The 18,466-nt window shown below is 37.5% G+C and overlaps 1 protein-coding gene and 2 pseudogenes across 2 annotated transcripts; all 3 read right to left on the reverse strand.

The window, feature by feature from the left end:
- Positions 1–1,095, reverse strand: LOC149024782 (protein PLANT CADMIUM RESISTANCE 2-like; annotated as a pseudogene).
- Positions 1,096–4,365: 3,270 nt separating this feature from the next.
- LOC149024783 (cell number regulator 10-like) lies at positions 4,366–5,408 on the reverse strand. The gene is made up of 3 exons (XM_089142996.1): positions 5,148–5,408; positions 4,760–5,047; positions 4,366–4,626 (listed from the first exon to the last, which is right to left on the reverse strand). The coding sequence occupies exons 1-3, from the start codon at positions 5,287–5,289 to the stop codon at positions 4,553–4,555; spliced, it is 504 nt and encodes a 167-aa protein (XP_088999122.1). The 5' UTR covers positions 5,290–5,408; the 3' UTR covers positions 4,366–4,552.
- A 6,926-nt stretch (positions 5,409–12,334) lies between these two features.
- LOC149024784 (protein PLANT CADMIUM RESISTANCE 2-like) lies at positions 12,335–13,969 on the reverse strand (annotated as a pseudogene). The gene is made up of 3 exons (XR_016171441.1): positions 13,628–13,969; positions 13,251–13,535; positions 12,335–12,872 (listed from the first exon to the last, which is right to left on the reverse strand). The product of XR_016171441.1 is annotated as a protein PLANT CADMIUM RESISTANCE 2-like (transcript).
- Positions 13,970–18,466: the final 4,497 nt, after the last annotated feature.

Raw genomic sequence — 18,466 nt, forward strand, 5'->3', positions numbered from 1 at the left:
CTATCGATTCATGCCCTGTTGCATAGGAGGCATCGCTATTCCACGGTTCCTGATCTTTTTCCATGTTACCTTGCCACCCTGCAAAAATAAAGCCATAGATTTGAAAACCATTAATTTTTGGTGAAAACAAATCCTTAGTTTGAACGTTACCACTAGAATTCGGAAGAAGTAGATGATGATGATGAGAGAACTAACCTATGCTCAGATCATATCCACGGCTCTCCAGTTCTCTGTACTCTTGGCAAATGGCACATGACTCACAGAAACAATGAACAATGCAGTCATTACAGGGACGCTCTTCCAGGTTATATTGCTGCCTCATCTTAGACCGATACAAACATGAATAACAGCACTGAAACCCCCCGGTACAGGACATGATAAGTTTATAGATAGCTCCATTTGCCATACAAGAAGAAGACCCTTCATCAACTATCTCAGAGATCCGGCCAAAGGTGATGCATGGACACCAACATGTTAAACAACCTGCATATAAGTTCGCACAGTGTAAGTGTAATCAATAATCCTTCATGGTCAGACTGTGATGTTTCATAAATAAGAAAAAGAAAAAAAAATAGAGATCAACTATGTATGCTCACAGCTCTTGGCATCAGAAAAGCAGTCGCACAGACCGGAGGACCAAGGAAGTGGTGCTGAACTCATTGGAATGCCAGTAGGCGGGGCAGCACCGGCAGAAGAAGCTGGGGTACGTGTACTTCTGGTTATCGTTTTTCTAACTTTCCAAAGGATCCAAGCAGGGGTGTATTAGGTCTTGTTTTGATATCTTTTGAAGAAGAGAAAGAGAGAGATGTGATCTAATGGATTATTTGTATAGGGTGTGAACCGATGTGGCAACTATGATTTATTGGAGGACAAATGCTCGTGGTTAACCAATTACAATATTTTTTTTTTTTCTTTTTTTCAAAAAAAGAGCTTTTATTAAATTAATATGATCTAATACAAACATTACAATATGTAGTACTTTCTAATAAGAGAAGATGATACAAATAGAAGGGCATCAATGGGGAGGTGAATCTCCTGAGGAGTTTGCATGAATCCCGCTAGAAAATCAACACAAACTTGTTTCAGGATAGACATGCACTAGTTACAATTAAGTTGTTAATAAATAAAAATGTTTACTAAAATGAATTTGATTGACCAAATTAAATATGAATTTTTCAAATTTTAATTTTTTATTTATTCATTGGAGTGGGTGTGGAACTGTGGAAGACGAATTTCCTCATTTTGCAAAAAAGTTGGGATAACCTGCACTGGGTCAAGGTCAAACTGAAAATTTTTATTTTAGACCCATTTGATAACTTATTGAAAAATGTTTTTGATATTTCTTGCTTTAAGAAACAAAAAAAAAAGTTGGTCAAATATACTCTTTTGCTTTTGGTAATTTTTGCACATAAATTAAATTTATGAAAATTTTTGTTTCAAAAAACACTTTTGATACAACAAAAAATGTTATTGCTTCTGTTTTTTAGAGTAAAAGTTAGACTTGAGTTGGATTTAAGTGAAACAAGTTTACAGAGTAGCATTCATAGAATTTAACATCGTAAAAATAAGAACCTTACTTAAACCCTTTCATATTGCAATACATATCTTCCATTTGTTGGTTCTTCAACCCTAATGATATGGATTGTTCAGTTCTTCATCTTCTCTAGCCCTTGAAATGGAAACACTTGGTGAGTTATCAAAGGATCTTTTGTGTTCAATTATGATTTTATTATTATTTATTTATTTATTGAGGATGGGTTGTTTGAAACGTCTCTTACCTAGCCACGTTATCAAATAACTTTGTGGTCAACTACCACTTTACTCCTCTCTCTCTCTCTCTTAGGATGTTGTTTACGCTGCTCTCTCTACCCCAATAGTAATTCTACACTCTCTCTCTCTCTCTCTCTCTATATATATATATATATATAATTTGGCAACTAAGGTTCCTCTATGCTAGCTTGAGAGCACTTCAACTACATTTTTAAAAGGCTTCATTATATATAATTTAGATATACAACGGAGCACCTGACTATTCTTTAAGAAATTCAAGTAGATTTGTATTAGAAAAATCAAACAAAATACACAAACACACAAGACAAAGAATTTACGTGGTTCAACTAAAGGCTACTTTATGGCTGAGCAAATATGACGTTTCACTATGAGGAGGAAGAAGAAGATTATCACAGCCTAACCAATTTTTTTACCCACTCTCTACACCTCTCAACCCATGGTAAGAGACTAAATAGTTAAAAAAAAAAAAAAAAAAAAAAAAATGGACAATGACAAAAGTATTTCTATACACAAAAGGAATGCCCAAAATTAATAAATGAATTAAGACCTTGGCGACCTAGATGTTAGCTTAAACCCATCATCACTTCATTCATTGCTTAATCAAAACTTAGTTTCTTGACTCCCCCCTCGATTTCCTCACCAAAGCACTAACGAAAATATTAGAATACTGTTGGATCTCCAATGAAGCATCCCTGGATTGCATCTATACTCAAAGAAATTGAAGCAGATTCGGTAACTGAAGGAGAGCGCCTCTTGCCAGAATACTTAACTGCTTTGGATAAGCTTTGCACCAAGATTTCAGAAAAGCCTTTCTGGAATGATATGCTTCTCCATTGTCAAATAAGGGGTTTAGATTTAGGGTTTTTGTTTTGTAAATTTGTAAATTATTAAATTCTTGAATGTGAAACGAAAAAATCGTATTACAATATTATCCCTGCCATTTGATTTCACATGAATTACTTTCCATACACGTGGCAAAATATCCACGGTTGGCTGCAAGCTACAACCGCTGTAGCAAATAAAAATCCGGAGTCAAAAGATTTGAAGTGCCTTGCATGGAATATACATATCCCAGCCTTTTCGATTTTTTTTTTATTTATTATCAAATTCTTCAGGAAATATTGGAGTAACTAAAATTACGATCATATTTTTTCTGAATAAAACGTGTAATTACAGATTTTATTATTATTATTAAATAGCTAAAACCAAACACAAAAGAAGCCACCCCAAAAGAAAAACAGACCCATTACGGATGTGAAGTGGGGTGGGATACAGTTTAAAAAATAAAAATTTCATAAAATTTCAAAATGTAATTTGTTTGGTTTACTAGGATGAGAAAGTTGGTAGATAAGCTTTCTTAATTTAAAAAGTTTGTCTGCTGAGTTGGTATGTTAATTTTTTTATATTATTTATTTTTCAAAATCCCATAAAATATGTAAGATTTTGTAAAAAAAATATATAAAATAATAAAATAAGATTCATATTTGAGACATTTCTATAAAATTCTTTCATTTCTTTTCTTTTTCTCACTCCATTACATACAAAAAAAAGAGAGAAAAAACTGTAGTAAAATAAAGAATAAGACCAGTTGACATACAAAAATTTATTACTTGCTCCCAAAACACCCAAATTAACAGAATAGGGAATTTAAAAATTGAAGGGGGTACTTATATTTTGCATATCATGAAAAGAATACTATAGGAAAATTTTTAAAATAGGGGGGCATGGCACCCCTACGCCTAATTAATGTAGCTCCGCCCATGCATGCCAGCTTTTGCCTACTTCGACTACATTCGCAGGATTATATTAATATATAATTTAAATATATGAAGGAGCTTCGCCTTGGTCTCAAGAAGACAATTGAATGTGGTTTAAGAAATTCAAATCGAACCATCTTACTATTAAAGATGGAGGAGTTGTATTTATGAATCAATATAGTTTTATTCAAATAATCCAGGCAAGAAAAAAGTTCGTTTCATTTGGGACCTAGTTGGTTATAACTTAAATGTTATAGTAAATTATTTTGGTACTTAAACCTGGAGACCTTTGAACACTAGCATATTACTATATTCGTTCGTGGCTTGCTGGTGACACCCCCGTGTGGGATAGCTCAGTGAGTGGGAGATATTCAATTAAAACTGCGTGCGAGTTAACTCGGCAACATGCTAGGTGAAGAGGTCGTTTGGAATCGGGTGGTATGCTTGATTGCTTCTACCACCAGTTTCAGCTTCATAACATGGTTAGCAGCCCATGAGCGTCTTCAATGCATCATGACTCTTATGGTGGTGACTTGGTGAGGCTAATGAGGCTCACAACCATTTATTTTCTATGTACTAATTCTAGAAGATTCGGTGAGAGGTGATGAGCTTAATGGGTTTAAACCTCAGTATAATTATTTACTTTTAGTTTTTTTTTTTGACGAAAAAATAGTTATAATTAGTTATACAATGGGGAGGACAACGGAAAGGGGGGGGCCCAAGCGGGGGCGAGCCCGGGGGGCCGTTGAATCCCCGGAACCAGAGAAAAAAAACGCACCCATAACAAAACTAACCAAAATCAAATTTTTTTGGAATATTAGAGTAATATTACAATCATATTTTTATTTTATTACAAACAACCACAAAGAACTCAAATCACAGATAATTTGAAGTTTCCAAACCCAAAAAAGAAAATTTTAAATAAATAAAAAATTTTCAGTTAATACATCTAACAGAAGGGACTGTTTCAGAGCCAAAGGCGTTTTCTTCGTTGGTAATTACTTCTATCGATTCATGCCTTGTTGCATAGGAGGCATCGCTATTTCATGGTTCCTCTTGTCCATGTTACATTTCCATCCTGCAAAAATCAAGGGATAGATTTGCAAACCATTAATTTTGAACCACTAGAATTCAGAACCAAGCTATTCGAATAAAACCAAAAGATACAGATGGGATTAAAGAAAGAAGAAGAAGAAGAAAAAGAAGAATACCTATGCTAAGGTCATATCCACGGCTCTCCAGTTCTCTGTACTCTTGGCAAATGGCACAGGACTCACAGAAACAATGAACAAGGCAGTCATTACAGGGACGTTCTTCCAGATTATATTGCTGCCTCATCTTAGACCGATAGAAACATGAATAACAGAACTGAAGCCCCCCAGTAAAGTACATGATAAGTGCATAAATAGCTCCATTTGCTACACAAGAAGAAGACCCTTCATCAACTATCTCAGAGATCTGGCCGAAGGTGATGCATGGACACCAACATGTTAAACAACCTGCATATATATTCGCACAGTGTAAGTGTAATCAGTAATCCTTGATGATTAGATTGTGAAGTTATGAGAAAAAGAAAAAAAAGAGATCAGTAATGCTTACAGCTCTTGGCATCAGAAAAGCAGTCGAAGAGGCCGGAGGACCAAGGAACTGGTGCTGAACTCACTGGAATGCCAGGGGCCGGTGCTCCAGCAGAAGAAGCTGGGGTGTACTTCTGCTGATCATTTTTGTCAGATGAATACATGTTTCTCTAACCTTTAAATTGATCTAAGGAGGGTTGTATTGGGTCCTTGTTGGATATATTTAGAAGAATAGAAAGAGGGAGATGTGATCTAATGGTAATTTGTGAATACAGAAAAGGAAAAAGACTGGGACGAGCAGGGAAGTTAGATTTTGGGCTATATAAATACTGAATAGTGTGAGGGAGAGAAGATGAAGGAAAATTCAGGGATGGAAGATTAGAGTCAATGTAGGTGGCTTTGCCGTGTTTGTTTGTTTGTGTTATACCTACCGTGTTCATTTTTTTCCCCGCTTGGTCGTAAATGGCTCTTTCATTTTTAAATGTCATCGATGCCATTGTGACTGATTCAAAAGTCTGTGGCTGCTATTCTTTCTAGGAGGACAAATGTTCATGGTTAACCAATTACAGTGCTTCTTGCTAATAAAAAATTAACATTTAACTTAGACGAAATTGATTGACAAAATCAAATATGAATTTTTCTAACTTTTTTTTGGGGGATTGAGTTTAGAAGATGAATTTCCTCATGTTGCCACGAAAAATGTAGGACAAGCTTGTGTTCGTCAGGGTCAAAGTGCATGACACGATATCAAGAGCTTCTTCCAATCTATTTGTCTTCTCTCATAAAATATGATTGTCTTCACCAACGATTTTTGTGATTTCTTTTGTTCTTATTGGTGATGGGTACCTATCTGCAACGCGGCTTATCCAGTCATCTAATGGCAACTTGAGACAATTAACTATTATTTAAGAAATTCAAGTGATATAATGATTGATGTTTTTCAAAAAATTATAATAGAATAAATGAAGTAAAGCAGTGTGTTTGGGATAATGTGTTAATGTAATCTTTTAAAACTCCAAGGAAAATTCTATAAAACTGTGGTACGATCAGCTATGTTATATGATGCAGAGTGTTGGGCTATTAAAAAAACATAATATAGATAAACTTAGTGTAATAAAAATGAGGATATTAACATAGATGAGTGGTAAAACTAGAAAGGATAAGACAATAAATAATTATATTAAATTTGGTTTGGAGGTAGTTCCAATAAATGATAAATGATAAGTTACAAGAAAGTCATTTGAAGTGGTATGACTACGTTTAACAGACGCCTGTAAATAATTCACATAAAAGAATAGAACAGGGGAAAACAAGGGCCCACTTGAACAGTTGAAATCTCCCGATCAAGAAACGAAAAAAAAAACCCCCGGGTGAAAAAAACCCAGACAGCCCCCAAAGAGAGATGAGGGAACCGAGATTTCAAAAAGCACATGCACATTCACAAAATCACGCCCCAAAACAATTTAATAAATTAAACTCCACTTAATTTAATCTAAGATATTAGATCTCCAAACTAGGGGCAAATCTAAGATAATTGTTAAGACAACCACTACGGAATAGCGAATTGAAAAAAGGAAAAGAAAAAGAAAAAGAAACAAAACAAACACATAGAGATTTAATATATGTCACACACCAAAGTAGTGTACTACATCCACGAGTGAAGAGGAAGATCTTTTTCACTATGTGGAAGAAGTACTAAAGGAGATCTCAACCAATCGCCAATAAACGGCATTACAAGAACACTTCCCCCAAAAACCTTACCTGAAAATCTCAAATCTCTTAATAATGTGGTAGGTGAACATAAGATACATATATACAAGTAAACGGTCATACCGTGCCAGAGGTGCTACACTCCCAGACCCCTTTATAGACCAAAATTAGTGGCAAGCACCAGGCGTGGGCCTCCACTTCCACCACAGGTCTAAGAAAAGGGGGGGGGTTTGGGTCAACCACCAGAATATGTTGGTGTGAAGTCTATCTTTATATGGGCGTGGGAAAAGATTCTTTATTAATTGCACAAGAATCAAGGCATGTGTTGGGATCTCAAATTGTAAAGTCGGATATAGAAATAGGAGGTAATTCCTCTTTACATACACGAGCCTTGGATCCATATATGGGTGAGGGAGAAGATTCTTTATTAATTGCACAAGAATCAAGGCATGTGTTGGGATCTCAAATTCGATTACCATATGAGCTACTAGAGGGTATTGCTCGTGCAAGGGAAAGGTTGACTTCGGAAAATTTGGTGATTCTTGATGGGTCCCGCGAGAATCTAGAGGTTGATGGAGAAAGAGCAGGTGCTAATCAAACAGTAAAAACCAACCAAGGGCATCATGGGATGCAGGCTATCCCTAGGGATGTGGCTCGATCTCGTTTGAACCAAAGCGAACCACCCGATCGTGGAGGGTTGCTTCCAAGGCAAAATTTCTCTATTGCAATGGAGGTTTAGAACTTGAATGAAGAAATAAGCATGGAGGTTGATCGGCCCTTGGCTTTAATGTTGCATGTTTTTTATGAAGATTTTTTGTTGGAACTGTAGAGGGGCGGGGGGCAGGAGCTTCACCACCACCTTAAAGCACTATAGGAAAGAATACAATCCGAATTGTATTATAATATTAGAACCTCACATTAGTGGGGTGAAGGCAAACAGGGTTATACAGAAAATGAGGGTTGTTGAAAGCTTTAGAAGTGAAGCGGTAGGTAGGTTTGGAGGAATTTGGTGCATCTTGCTTAATAATAACTGGAAGATCTCTCTTCTTCAATCTTATAGACAATTTCTTCTCTTGGAAGTCAGTGATTCAGCAAACAACAAATGGGTTCTATTGGCTACATATGCTAGTCCGGTTGAATATTCTAGACAAGACTGTTGAGTGGCATTTTTTATGCAATGCAGACCTTTAAGTGTCCTTGGCTTGTGGTGGGTGACCTTAATGATGTGGTGGATCTTTCGAAGGTTAGGGGAGGTGCTCCAGTTTCCATTAGAAGGTGTTTAAAGTTTAAGGAGAACATAGATAAATGTGGTCTCATTGATATGGGATCTATTGGGCCGAAGTACACTTGGAGGGGTCCTCACTGGAGTGGGTACAAGAGTATCTTTAGAAGATTGGATCAAGGGCTTTGCTCGATAGATTGGCGCCTTTTGTTTCCAGATGCTGTTGTTCATGTGGTTCCGAGACTCAAATCAGACCATCATCCTCTTATGGTGGATCTTGCTCCGGTTACTGGGCCTTTTTGAAAGAAGCCGTTCAGACTTGAGGCCATGTGGTTTACACATGAGGGATTCTCCCAGGTGGTGTCAGAAGGGTGGAATGAAAACATGAAGCTCCCTGATGCTCTTAATGATATGAAGAATAACTTGTTGGACTGGAACAAAATGGTTTTTGAGAATCTTGAACGTACAAAGAGATGTCTCCATGCTAGGCCTGGAGGTATTCAACGGGACCTAGCTAATGGGCATCGAAACCCTTTCCTTATTCGACTTGAACAGGACCTCAGATTGGAACTAGAAAAAGTTCTTTATAGGGAAGAGATTCTTTGGGCTCAAAAAGCTAGGAAGGATGGATGGTACAAGGTGACAGGAATACCAAATATTTTCATATTTCCACAATAACTCATAGAAGGAGGAACAAAATAGTTTCTTTGAAGGATGAGGGTAGCAGATGGATCTCTGATCCAGTCGAGCTCAAAAGCTATGTGAAGGGCTTCTATAAATATCTTTTTACTAATGATGCTTCTGACATCCAGGCCCTTGTTTCCAACCATGTCTACCCCTCCATGTACGTTGACTGATTGTCAAATCTTGCAGGTGTTGTCACAGAAGAAGAGGTTTTCAGAGCCATTAAGCAAATGGGGCCACGGAAGGTTCCAGGCCAGATGATTTTCATGCCACCTTTTACCAGCAGCATTGGGAGGTGACTCGGAGTACAGTTATGCAGATGGTGAAGGGGGCGTTTCAAGGGGAGTTAGATTCCAAGCTCAATGAAACATTGATTGCCTTAATTCCCAAGGCGGATAAGCCTGAAAGGGTGACCCAGTTGCATCCCATTTCTCTTTGTAATGTTAGTTTCAAGATTATCACGAAAACTATCACCAACAGACTCAAAGAGTTCATGTTGAGTTGGGTTTCCCCTAATCAGGTTAGTTTTGTTCCAGGGAGACACATCCAGGAAAATATAATTATTGCTCAAGAGTTGTTTCACACCATGAGAAAGAAGTGTAGTAAGCAGGGCTTCATGACCATTAAGATAGACCTGGAGAAGGCCAATGACAAATTGAGGTGGGATTTTATTCAAGATTCTCTTTGTGGAGCTAGGATACCTAACAGCCTTGTTGAGGTGATTCTGTTGTGCATCTCGACGGTAAGCATGAGGATTTTGTGGAATGGGGAGGCGACAGATTTGTTTAAGCCTGCTCGTGGTACTTCGGCAAGGTGACTCTCTTTCACCTTATATTTTTGTTCTTTGCATGGAGAGATTGACGCATTGCATTCAAGATGTTGTTGCTGAGGGAAAGTGGAAGCCTATTAAAATTTGGCGTAAGGGTGTGGGAGTCTCCCACCTTATGTTTGCGGACGATGTGGTTTTGTTTGCGGAGGCTTCTCTAACCCAGGTGGAAGTGATTATGGAGTGCCTTAATAAGTTTTGTTGTGCTTCAAGGAGTAAAGTTAGTGTTGAGAAGACCAGGGTTCATTGCTCTAGGAATGTTGATGATCATTTAACCAAGGCCATCTCTAAGAAGAGTGGCCTCATTTTGACTAATGATATTGGGCATTATTTGGGTGTTCCCATTGGAGTGGTAGACCAAAGAAGGGAGATTATAATTATATTGTCTCTAAGGTGAAAGACCGGTTAGCAGGGTGGAAAGTGAGTTCTCTGTCACTTACAGGGAGGGTTACTTTGGCTAGATCTGTACTCATGACAATCCCCTACTATACTATGCAATCTACTCCTATCCCTAAGGGTGTTTTGTCAGAGATAAAGAAGTTGGCATGTGCTTTTGTTTGGGGTGACACGGAGAATAAAAAGTGAATGCATCTAGTCAAGTGGGAGAGTTTATGTCAACCTCAAGCCGAAGGAGGTTTGGGTTTTCGTTCCCTTTCTCTAGTCAATGATGCTTTTTTAATGAAATTGGTGTGGGGGTGTTCTTCAGCAAAATTCCTTTTGGGCGGCGCTTCATAAGGAGAAATATGGATCTAGTCAGCGAAAGGCTAATTTCTCGGCTTCGTGCCTTAATTCCCCTCTTTGGAAGGCATTATGCAGGGTTACTCCTAGAGTTTTAGAGAACTGCCGCATTATTTTGGGTGATGGACAAACTATTCAGTTTTGGCAGGATGTTTGGTTGATTCCAGGGGTTACGTTGGGTTCTCTTGTAAATGGTAACCTTAACCCAAGCTTGAGGAAAGAGACGGTGAGTCAATATGTTGATGGGAATGGCGAGTGGAGAAGAGATCGCATCATGAATCTCCTCCCATGCAATGTTTTGGAAAAATTTGATGATTGTAGACCTCCCTTTTTTGGGGGAGGTAGAGATGTCTTTCTTTGGAGCCAGACGAATGTGGGAATCTTCTCTGTTAGCTCGGCGTATGACATCTTGGTGGATGGTGGTAGGGTGAATCAAGGCCTTTTCTTGATGAGAATTTCTGGAAGACAGTATGGGGCTTGAGGGTCCCCTATCATATTCACTTCTTCATTTGGTTGATAGTGAACAACAGATTATTGAATAACCATCGCAAGATGAGAATGAAACTAATGGAGCATGATTATTATAGCTTTTGTATGAGCAGACATGAAGATTGCCTTCATGTACTACGAGATTGCACATTTGCTAAAGGGGTATGGATGCGTTTGGTGGCTAAGGAAAAGCATACTATGTTCTTCGAGTGTGGGCTGAAAGAATGGTTCTCCATTAATCTCTGTGGTTCCATGTTCAAATCAATGGGGAGTTGGACAATTTGGTTCGCTTGTGCTACATATTCTCTTTGGAATTGGAGGAATAGAGATATACATGAAGAGGAGTTTGTTCGACCAAGTGATGGGTTGAAGTTGATTGAGGACTACGTGAGAATGGTGGTTGCTGTTTGGTCAACGTGCTCATCGATGCTGCCAAACAACAAGAATTCAAGGTTTTTGGATGTGTGGAAAGCCCATATAGGTGACTGGATAAAGTGCAATGTGGATGCTTCTCTTAAAAGAAATGAGAACTATGTGCAGGAAGGGAGTGTTTTGCGGGATCAAGAGAGGATGTTCAAGGGAGGCTTTGCAAGGAAGTTTCCTCTGTGTGTAGTCCTTGAAGCAAAATTAATAACGATCATCGAAGGCCTTAGGTTGGCTTGGAGTTTTGGATTTTGTCATATTCAAGTCGAATCTGATTCTAAGGAAGTTGTTGCTCTCCTCGACCCTTGTAGGCATGCACAAGGGAGTATTGTTTGCCTCATTGAGGAAATAAAAACCCTTTCAAGCGTTAATGGAAGTGTGAGGTTTGTTCACATTGGTAGAGAATCATACAAAGCCGCTGACTAGATGTCTAAGGTGCAACTTTGTTCCTTGGACCCATGGGCATTTTTCCCAGATTCTCCAGTTGGGTTAGAAGAATTCTCATGGTGGATAGAGAGTCTTGTTTAAGTTAAGTTTTCTGCTTGTTCCTTTGGGTTGTTTAGCCCCGTCTTTGTACCAAAAAATAAAAAAATAGAATAAATGAAGTAAAGAAATGTGTTTGGGATAATGTGATCAATGTAGGAAATTCTATATGATGTTTCTCAACCGTCCAACAATCTGCATCATATAACATAACTGGTTGTACAATAGTTCTATAAAATTTCTTTGAGTTTTAAAGGATAGCTCAACCAAGAGGACCAATCGAGACAAGGCATCCTCAACTATACTAGAGGACAACATTAATATCTAAAACAAAGGAAGAATAAGGATTATCTGGTCAAACAATTCACTGCAATCATTCTCCATACTTGTCTTCTTACTTCCATTTCTATAAGCTTGGAGAAGGCCTGAGCACAATAATCTTCGTACTTATACCGCACCAGCTTGGACTAGGCCACGCTCCAGCCACAAGCAGAGGGAGAGTCACAGAAAATATCACACAAGAAGGCTGAAATAGGGAAACCTTGAGAGTCACTTAAAATATAAATTCACTTTTAAACGTCTTGGGCTCTTTCTTATCCTTGCAATTCCTTATAATTCCTATCTAGAATTGCAACACTTGTTAGTTAATTATCCAGTCATCAAAATTAAAACCCAACTAAGAATTGAATCTAATTGAAATGGCTGGATAATTAACTACCAAGTATCGCAATCCTTGATAGGAATTACAAGGAACTGTACGGGGTGAGAATTGTATAGGATGTGAACCCGTCAAATGTCTTATTTTCATCACTTCTAATCTAATCTTGTGATTATCATAATTAGTCTTCAACAGTTTCTACACCCCTGGATACAAGAGAGTAGCATTACAGTCCTAACCAAATCCAGCTTAACTTTAATTACATAAGATTAATCACAGATATCTCAAATCAAACTCTTTACTCGCTTCACTTCTTGTTCATCTTTAATACAAATTCTGAAGTTAAAAAAAAATTCAGCCAACCCCCATACACCTGAAGAATCTTTCAGAAGCAGAGCTGAAGAACTCCATTAGTAGATGTTCTTCATTAATCCAGTCTATCGAGCCATTCCTTGCTGAAGAATAGGAGTCATCATAACTCCACGGCTCTGCCTTTCCATGTTACCTTCCCATCCTGCAAAATCAAATTCATTAAGCAAGACTAATTAAACCAAAAGTTAATCTCTTCGACTCTTTCGTCATAATAATTCCAAGAGAAATTTATGCTACTTGGGCTGAGTTCCTATTGTCACAAATATTTTGTCTAGTAGTCAAAGGCTTTTTTGAAACTGTTACTAAAATTCAAATTAAATTCATAGTATGAGTTTATATAAAATTAAAGTTAATTTATATGAACATATATAAGTTTATTTAATTTCCATCTCCTATAATTTGTGAATGTAGACGCTAATAATAAAAATTAATTTTTTAATATCAAGTGACTCAGAATGGAAATACATTAATTTCCACTTGCGGTTGACCTTCTGCAACTCCAAAGAAGACAGAAACTAACCTATGAACATGTCGAATCCACGGGCCTGTAGCTCTCTGTATTCTTGGCGCAGGGCACACGGTTCACAGCAGCAATGAACGCAGCAATCTCCACAGGAACTGCCTCTCAGATTGTATTGTTGCCTCATCATTGATCGATAGAAACACGAATACAAGAAATGGAAGCATGTAAAGTGTCTGAGAAGTGTATAGATTGTTGCACTTGCAACGCAAGAAGGGGATCCTCTGTCGAGAATCTCGGAGATTTGGCCGAAGGTGACACATGGAAACCAACATGTTATACACCCTGAAGGTGAAATTGAAATCAGTCCTTGATGAAATGGTAACTATTTTCATATGGATCGATAAGAGCAAAATAAGATTGATAAGATGACTTACAGTTTACAATATCCCCACCGGAGCAGCAGAGGCCAGTGGACCAAGGAACTGGATCTTGAGGGGGAGGGGGGAGGAGGGTTTGTGGGAGTAGAGAAACTGTGTGTCTGGTCTCTTGAACCCACCGGAATGCCGATTGCCGGAGCCTGACTGAATTGGGGAAGAGGTGGGGCAGTGGCAGAAGAAACTGTCATAAGCTTCGGTTCAGCAGTTGGATACATGTTTCTTGATCACCTTCCAATTGATCCAAGGTAGGATTCAGTTTCTGGATGCCGGAAGTAGAGAGAGAAAGAGAGGCGATTCACCGGCGGCTGGGTTGGGACGTTGGGGGTATGGAATTATATACCCAAGGAAAATCGAAAGAATGAGGTGAGAGAATGGGTGAAGGTGTTTAGCTTGTACGCATTGGAAACGCGGCTCCACGTGGCGTGAAGAGGGCGAATGGAGTAGTAGAAAAAGCATCAATTGAATATCCAACTTGCATTTTATTCTGTATCATTGACCATATAGTCTCGAAGGGCTGCCCATTAATTACACAGCACTCAAGTCAAATCCTGTCTCCATACTTTCAAAATTTTCCTCTCACAGTTTTTTTTTTTTTCTAATGAAGTTCATTTTATTGAGATTGAGTCGAAGTTACAGAGTTACATAAATTCTACAACCAAGGAGTGGATACATGAGTCGTAGTCGAAACGACAAGGCCCTCCTTGCTAGGTGGTCAACAGCATAGTTAACCAACCTAGGAATATGACAGAAGGAACATTCCTCCGAAGCAGATCTAAGGTATAAGATATCAAATACAATGGGTCTAATTTCATGGGGTGTTCTTAATGACTCATCCGTGAGCAAATTAATCACCACTTGACAATCTGATTTTACTATGACTGGATCAATTCCTTCTGCAAGTGTGTAGAGTAATCCGGAACGAATGGCCAAGACTTCACTCATCAAAGCTGATGATGCCTATTCCGGTTCAGAGACTGCGAAAAAAAAAAAAAACTATTTTACATAGGAGACCCAAATGGTCTGTGTTAGGTTTGTTGGTTTGTTGGTGCTGCTTATACCGCCCATAGGATTGCACTAGTTGGCATTAAATAATATCACTGAGTTTTTTATATGTCGCCTCTTTAAGTGGGCCTCAAATTAATGAGTGTCACCTTAAGTGCAATAAATGATATGACCCCTTAAATATTTTAAGTTACACATTAATGGTCAATCATTTTGACGGTTAATTTGAGTTGTAAATGTTTAATATACCTCGGTACTATGCGCTAAAACCACGTTTCTCTCTCTACAACCTATCTTCTCCGACACCCCTCTAACCATCATCCACTTGACGATTTCTTAGATCAGCATCATCATCTGATTCTTGAAAAAAAAAATTCCAATTCATCAAGCATAAAATTGGCAATTGAGTGGCGTGCCCTAGTTTGGCTAGCAATAGCACCTTTGTGGTCAACATCCACTATAGTTTTTTAAATCTAGATCACTTTCTCCTCCCAATACTGTTAATATCTCCTCAAATAATTAGAGTTTTCAGAGTTGAAGAACCAAGGGGAAAAACAAAAGCAGATTTTTAGAATGCATAATTTGCAGCAAAGGATCGGATCGGCATTGATCCCTTGAAGGTTCTTTTGTTCAAAATCATAGCTCATTTGTCACGATCCATAAAGATTCAATTCAATCTTGTTAATAGTGGGTTAGTTGAGCGTTTAAAAGCCCAAACTCTCACGGGAGGTCTTGTGTTCGCACCCATCCGGCGAAACCTATATTAGTAATATTCCCCCTCCCTCTCTCTAATACAAACTCATCAACTACAAAAAAATAAAAATAAAGGGTCAATCCACATAAATAACAAATAAAAATAGAAATGGCAACCTTAACGGTCAAAACATATCTAAATTCCTAAAATTTTCTCTGTGAGGAAGGAAGGTTAAAACCTGCAACACTGTCTGAAAATTGAATTTGTGATAATAGTCATTTTGATTTCCGATGGATGAACAATTTGAAGGAGTTCACAGAAGGGATTTTTGAAGTTTTGGCAAATTAACAATGAAGAACTTCGTGAGTTGCCAGAATAGGAGCCGGAGGATATATGCAATGGTGTTTCTTTTGAAGAGGAGGACGAGGGGCACTTTCATCTTTTCATAATAGGGAGAGATACAATAAATCATCAAGTGAATAATGGTTGTTGCCATCAAGGGAGGGGTGGCGGTTGCCGGTGATGTTGGGTATCCGGCAGGGTATGTGAAGTTACCTTTCACCCACCTAGGGTTGAGTCACTTAAGCGAGTGAAAATGTAATTTCAACTTTACATAGTAATTACAACATATACTTAACAGTCAAAATACTTAAATATTAATAGGATAGATAACATGAAATATTTAACATTAAGCATGGGAGGTGCCATGTCATTTATTATACTTAAGACGTCAATCACTAATTTGAACCCAACACCATAGAAAAAACTCTAATATTAACCGTTTAAATAAATAATTATGTGAAGATTGAGTTCAGTAAAGTGAAAAGAATCATACTTAAACCGAATTAGACTGAACCATACATCCTAAACCAAAAATCATCCGACTCACTCAAAACCAACCAACTCCATCACTCACTCATGCTTGTGGAATAAAAAAAGAGAGAACGAAAGGTAACGGAGAAACTTGCATGGACTCAAAATATTAGCCTTGAAGGCATGTCAGGGACAAAGGGAAGCCTGAGATTACTATTTTATCATGTCCGGTCCATTTATTATCTTTTAGCTTTGACCTTGATTGTGGTCTAAAACTTAACCCTGATTTTGGCCCAAATCCCAACCTTAATCTTAACAGTAATTAATTCTAATCATAGATTTAACCGTATACTGATCCTCACATTAACCTTGATGGCCTTGATTTTGACCCTACTTGATTCACCCCCGGCAAACTTTAAGTGATTATTTTACCATTTTACAGTACCAGCATGCGCACCTTGATTACATCTTCAGGAGGGATGCTTGTCGTCTGCAAGGGTCGAACCCTATGATGCTTCATATTTAACAAGAAATTGTTAGATTATGCAATTTATTCAATTCATATATATTAAATGGTTCAAATTTAACTAGGTTACGGTCAAAGACAAAGTCAATTAGAGAAAGGGATAGGGCTAGCGACAGGAATAAGAACAAGATCAGTTATTTCTAAGTCAATTTTAATCAGATTAGGGTCAAAGATAAAGCCAATAAGAGAAAAGGATAGGGCTAGTGACAGGGATAAGAACAAGATCACTTATTTCTAAGTCAGAGGGGAATATGGATAAAACTAAGACGGATTGGGACAAGGACAAAGTAAACCGTCATAAAACGGTCTAATCAGAGTGAGCCAAGTTTAACGTGGTCCATCAGAATTCACAATTAACGAACAAAAATCTTAGGTCTTGAATTAGGATTGTGAAAGGAATAAACTTAGTTAAAATTATTCAAGATTGGGTTTGGAGAAGCTCGCGTTAATCTGACTGTATGGTAGTCCTAACATGCACCATGCCTCCTTATAAAAGACGGGGCATTTTAATTTTATTTTATTATCTAACCCCCCCCCCCCCCCCTCTTCTCCAAAAAAAGAAGAAGGGTAAATATCACTTACCACCCTTCTTAGCTAAACAAATAGCACTTAGACTCCCTCTTAGTTGGATAATATCACTTACCTCCCCTCTTATCTAGCAAATATATAAAACACCTCCCCTCTATTAATTTTCTCGATTAAATTTAACTTTTCCCGTTAAATATTTTTCTAAAACCCCAAACTATCATTGGTTGAAAATAATTTTTTAGTTTAAACCCTAAATTACTATAATCACCTTAGCTGTTTAAAATACTAAATTATCCTCAATTAAAATAATTATTAAAAACCAAAATACAATAGTTAAAATCCAAATTATCTTTAATTATTAAAACCCCGAGTACCTTTTTTTTTCCCCCAATTTTATCAAACAACTAAAAAAAGTAGTACTACTTGATGTCAAAATGCAATTTAAATTGAAAATATCAAGCATTGATTCTCTCTCTTTTCTTTTCTTTTTTTTTTTTTTTTTTTTTTTTTTTTTTTTTTATTTTTCGAAGTTAATTAATGATGTTTTGGATCAAGATGTCTCATTAAATTGCATTTTGATATCAAATAGTAGGTGCTTTTTTAATTGTTTGATATATATAAAAAAAAATTAAAATAAAAAGGTATGTTCACGGTCCGACATGTTGCTCCGTGTTGACCGACTTTATTTTCTACCTTCAGCTTACCTGAATTATCCTCGATTTCTGTTTTTATTTTCTCTTTTTCAGTTAAAGAAAGATGTGACGATCGCCTTGTCTTGGTCTTCTTCTTCTTCTTGTTCTTGTAATCTTCACTAATATGATCATTCTCAATAACTCTCCGTTTACTGGAACTGACCTTCTCAGGCTTCCCATGTTCATCAACATTGTCTTCTTTGTTTTTAGTCCGGTTTTCATGCACTTCTTCATCCTCAGCCTCATCTTCATCATTCTCTTCTTCTTCCATTTGCTCTTCCTCCTCCTTGGAAGACCCCTTATCGTCTACATTTTCTTCAAATTCTTCCTCGTTCGAAGAATGCTCTTCAATTTCCTTTCCAACAGGTTCTTCTTCTTTTTTACTGGGTGATGAAGAATCAGAAAAAAAGCTTTCTTCTCTAACAGTTGAGACACTGGCCATTAACGTAGCTGTTTGATCGAGAATAGGAGCTATGAGAACTGAAAGAAAATGATCAAATAGAGAAAAAACAACTTCAATCAAAAGTCAAGAACAACCAACAAAAATGGCAATAGATCAACGGGTGACATGTCGCTCCGTC

Source organism: Hakea prostrata, chromosome 2 (assembly GCF_041222555.1).
Source record: "Hakea prostrata isolate BN-2017 chromosome 2, UWA_Hpros_2, whole genome shotgun sequence".
Classification (NCBI taxonomy): Eukaryota; Viridiplantae; Streptophyta; class Magnoliopsida; order Proteales; family Proteaceae; genus Hakea; species Hakea prostrata.

What these genes read in the sequence shown, in the direction of transcription:
- LOC149024783 (XM_089142996.1), bottom strand. Translation starts at nt 5,289, where the DNA reads ATGTATTCATCTGACAAAAATGATCAGCAGAAGTACACCCCAGCTTCT. An exon ending in CTTTTCTGATGCCAAGAGCT is followed by an intron (nt 5,048 to 5,147) that starts GTAAGCATTACT and finishes ATATATATGCAG; the next exon opens with GTTGTTTAACATGTTGGTGT. An exon ending in TGGATATGACCTTAGCATAG is followed by an intron (nt 4,627 to 4,759) that starts GTATTCTTCTTT and finishes TGATTTTTGCAG; the next exon opens with GATGGAAATGTAACATGGAC.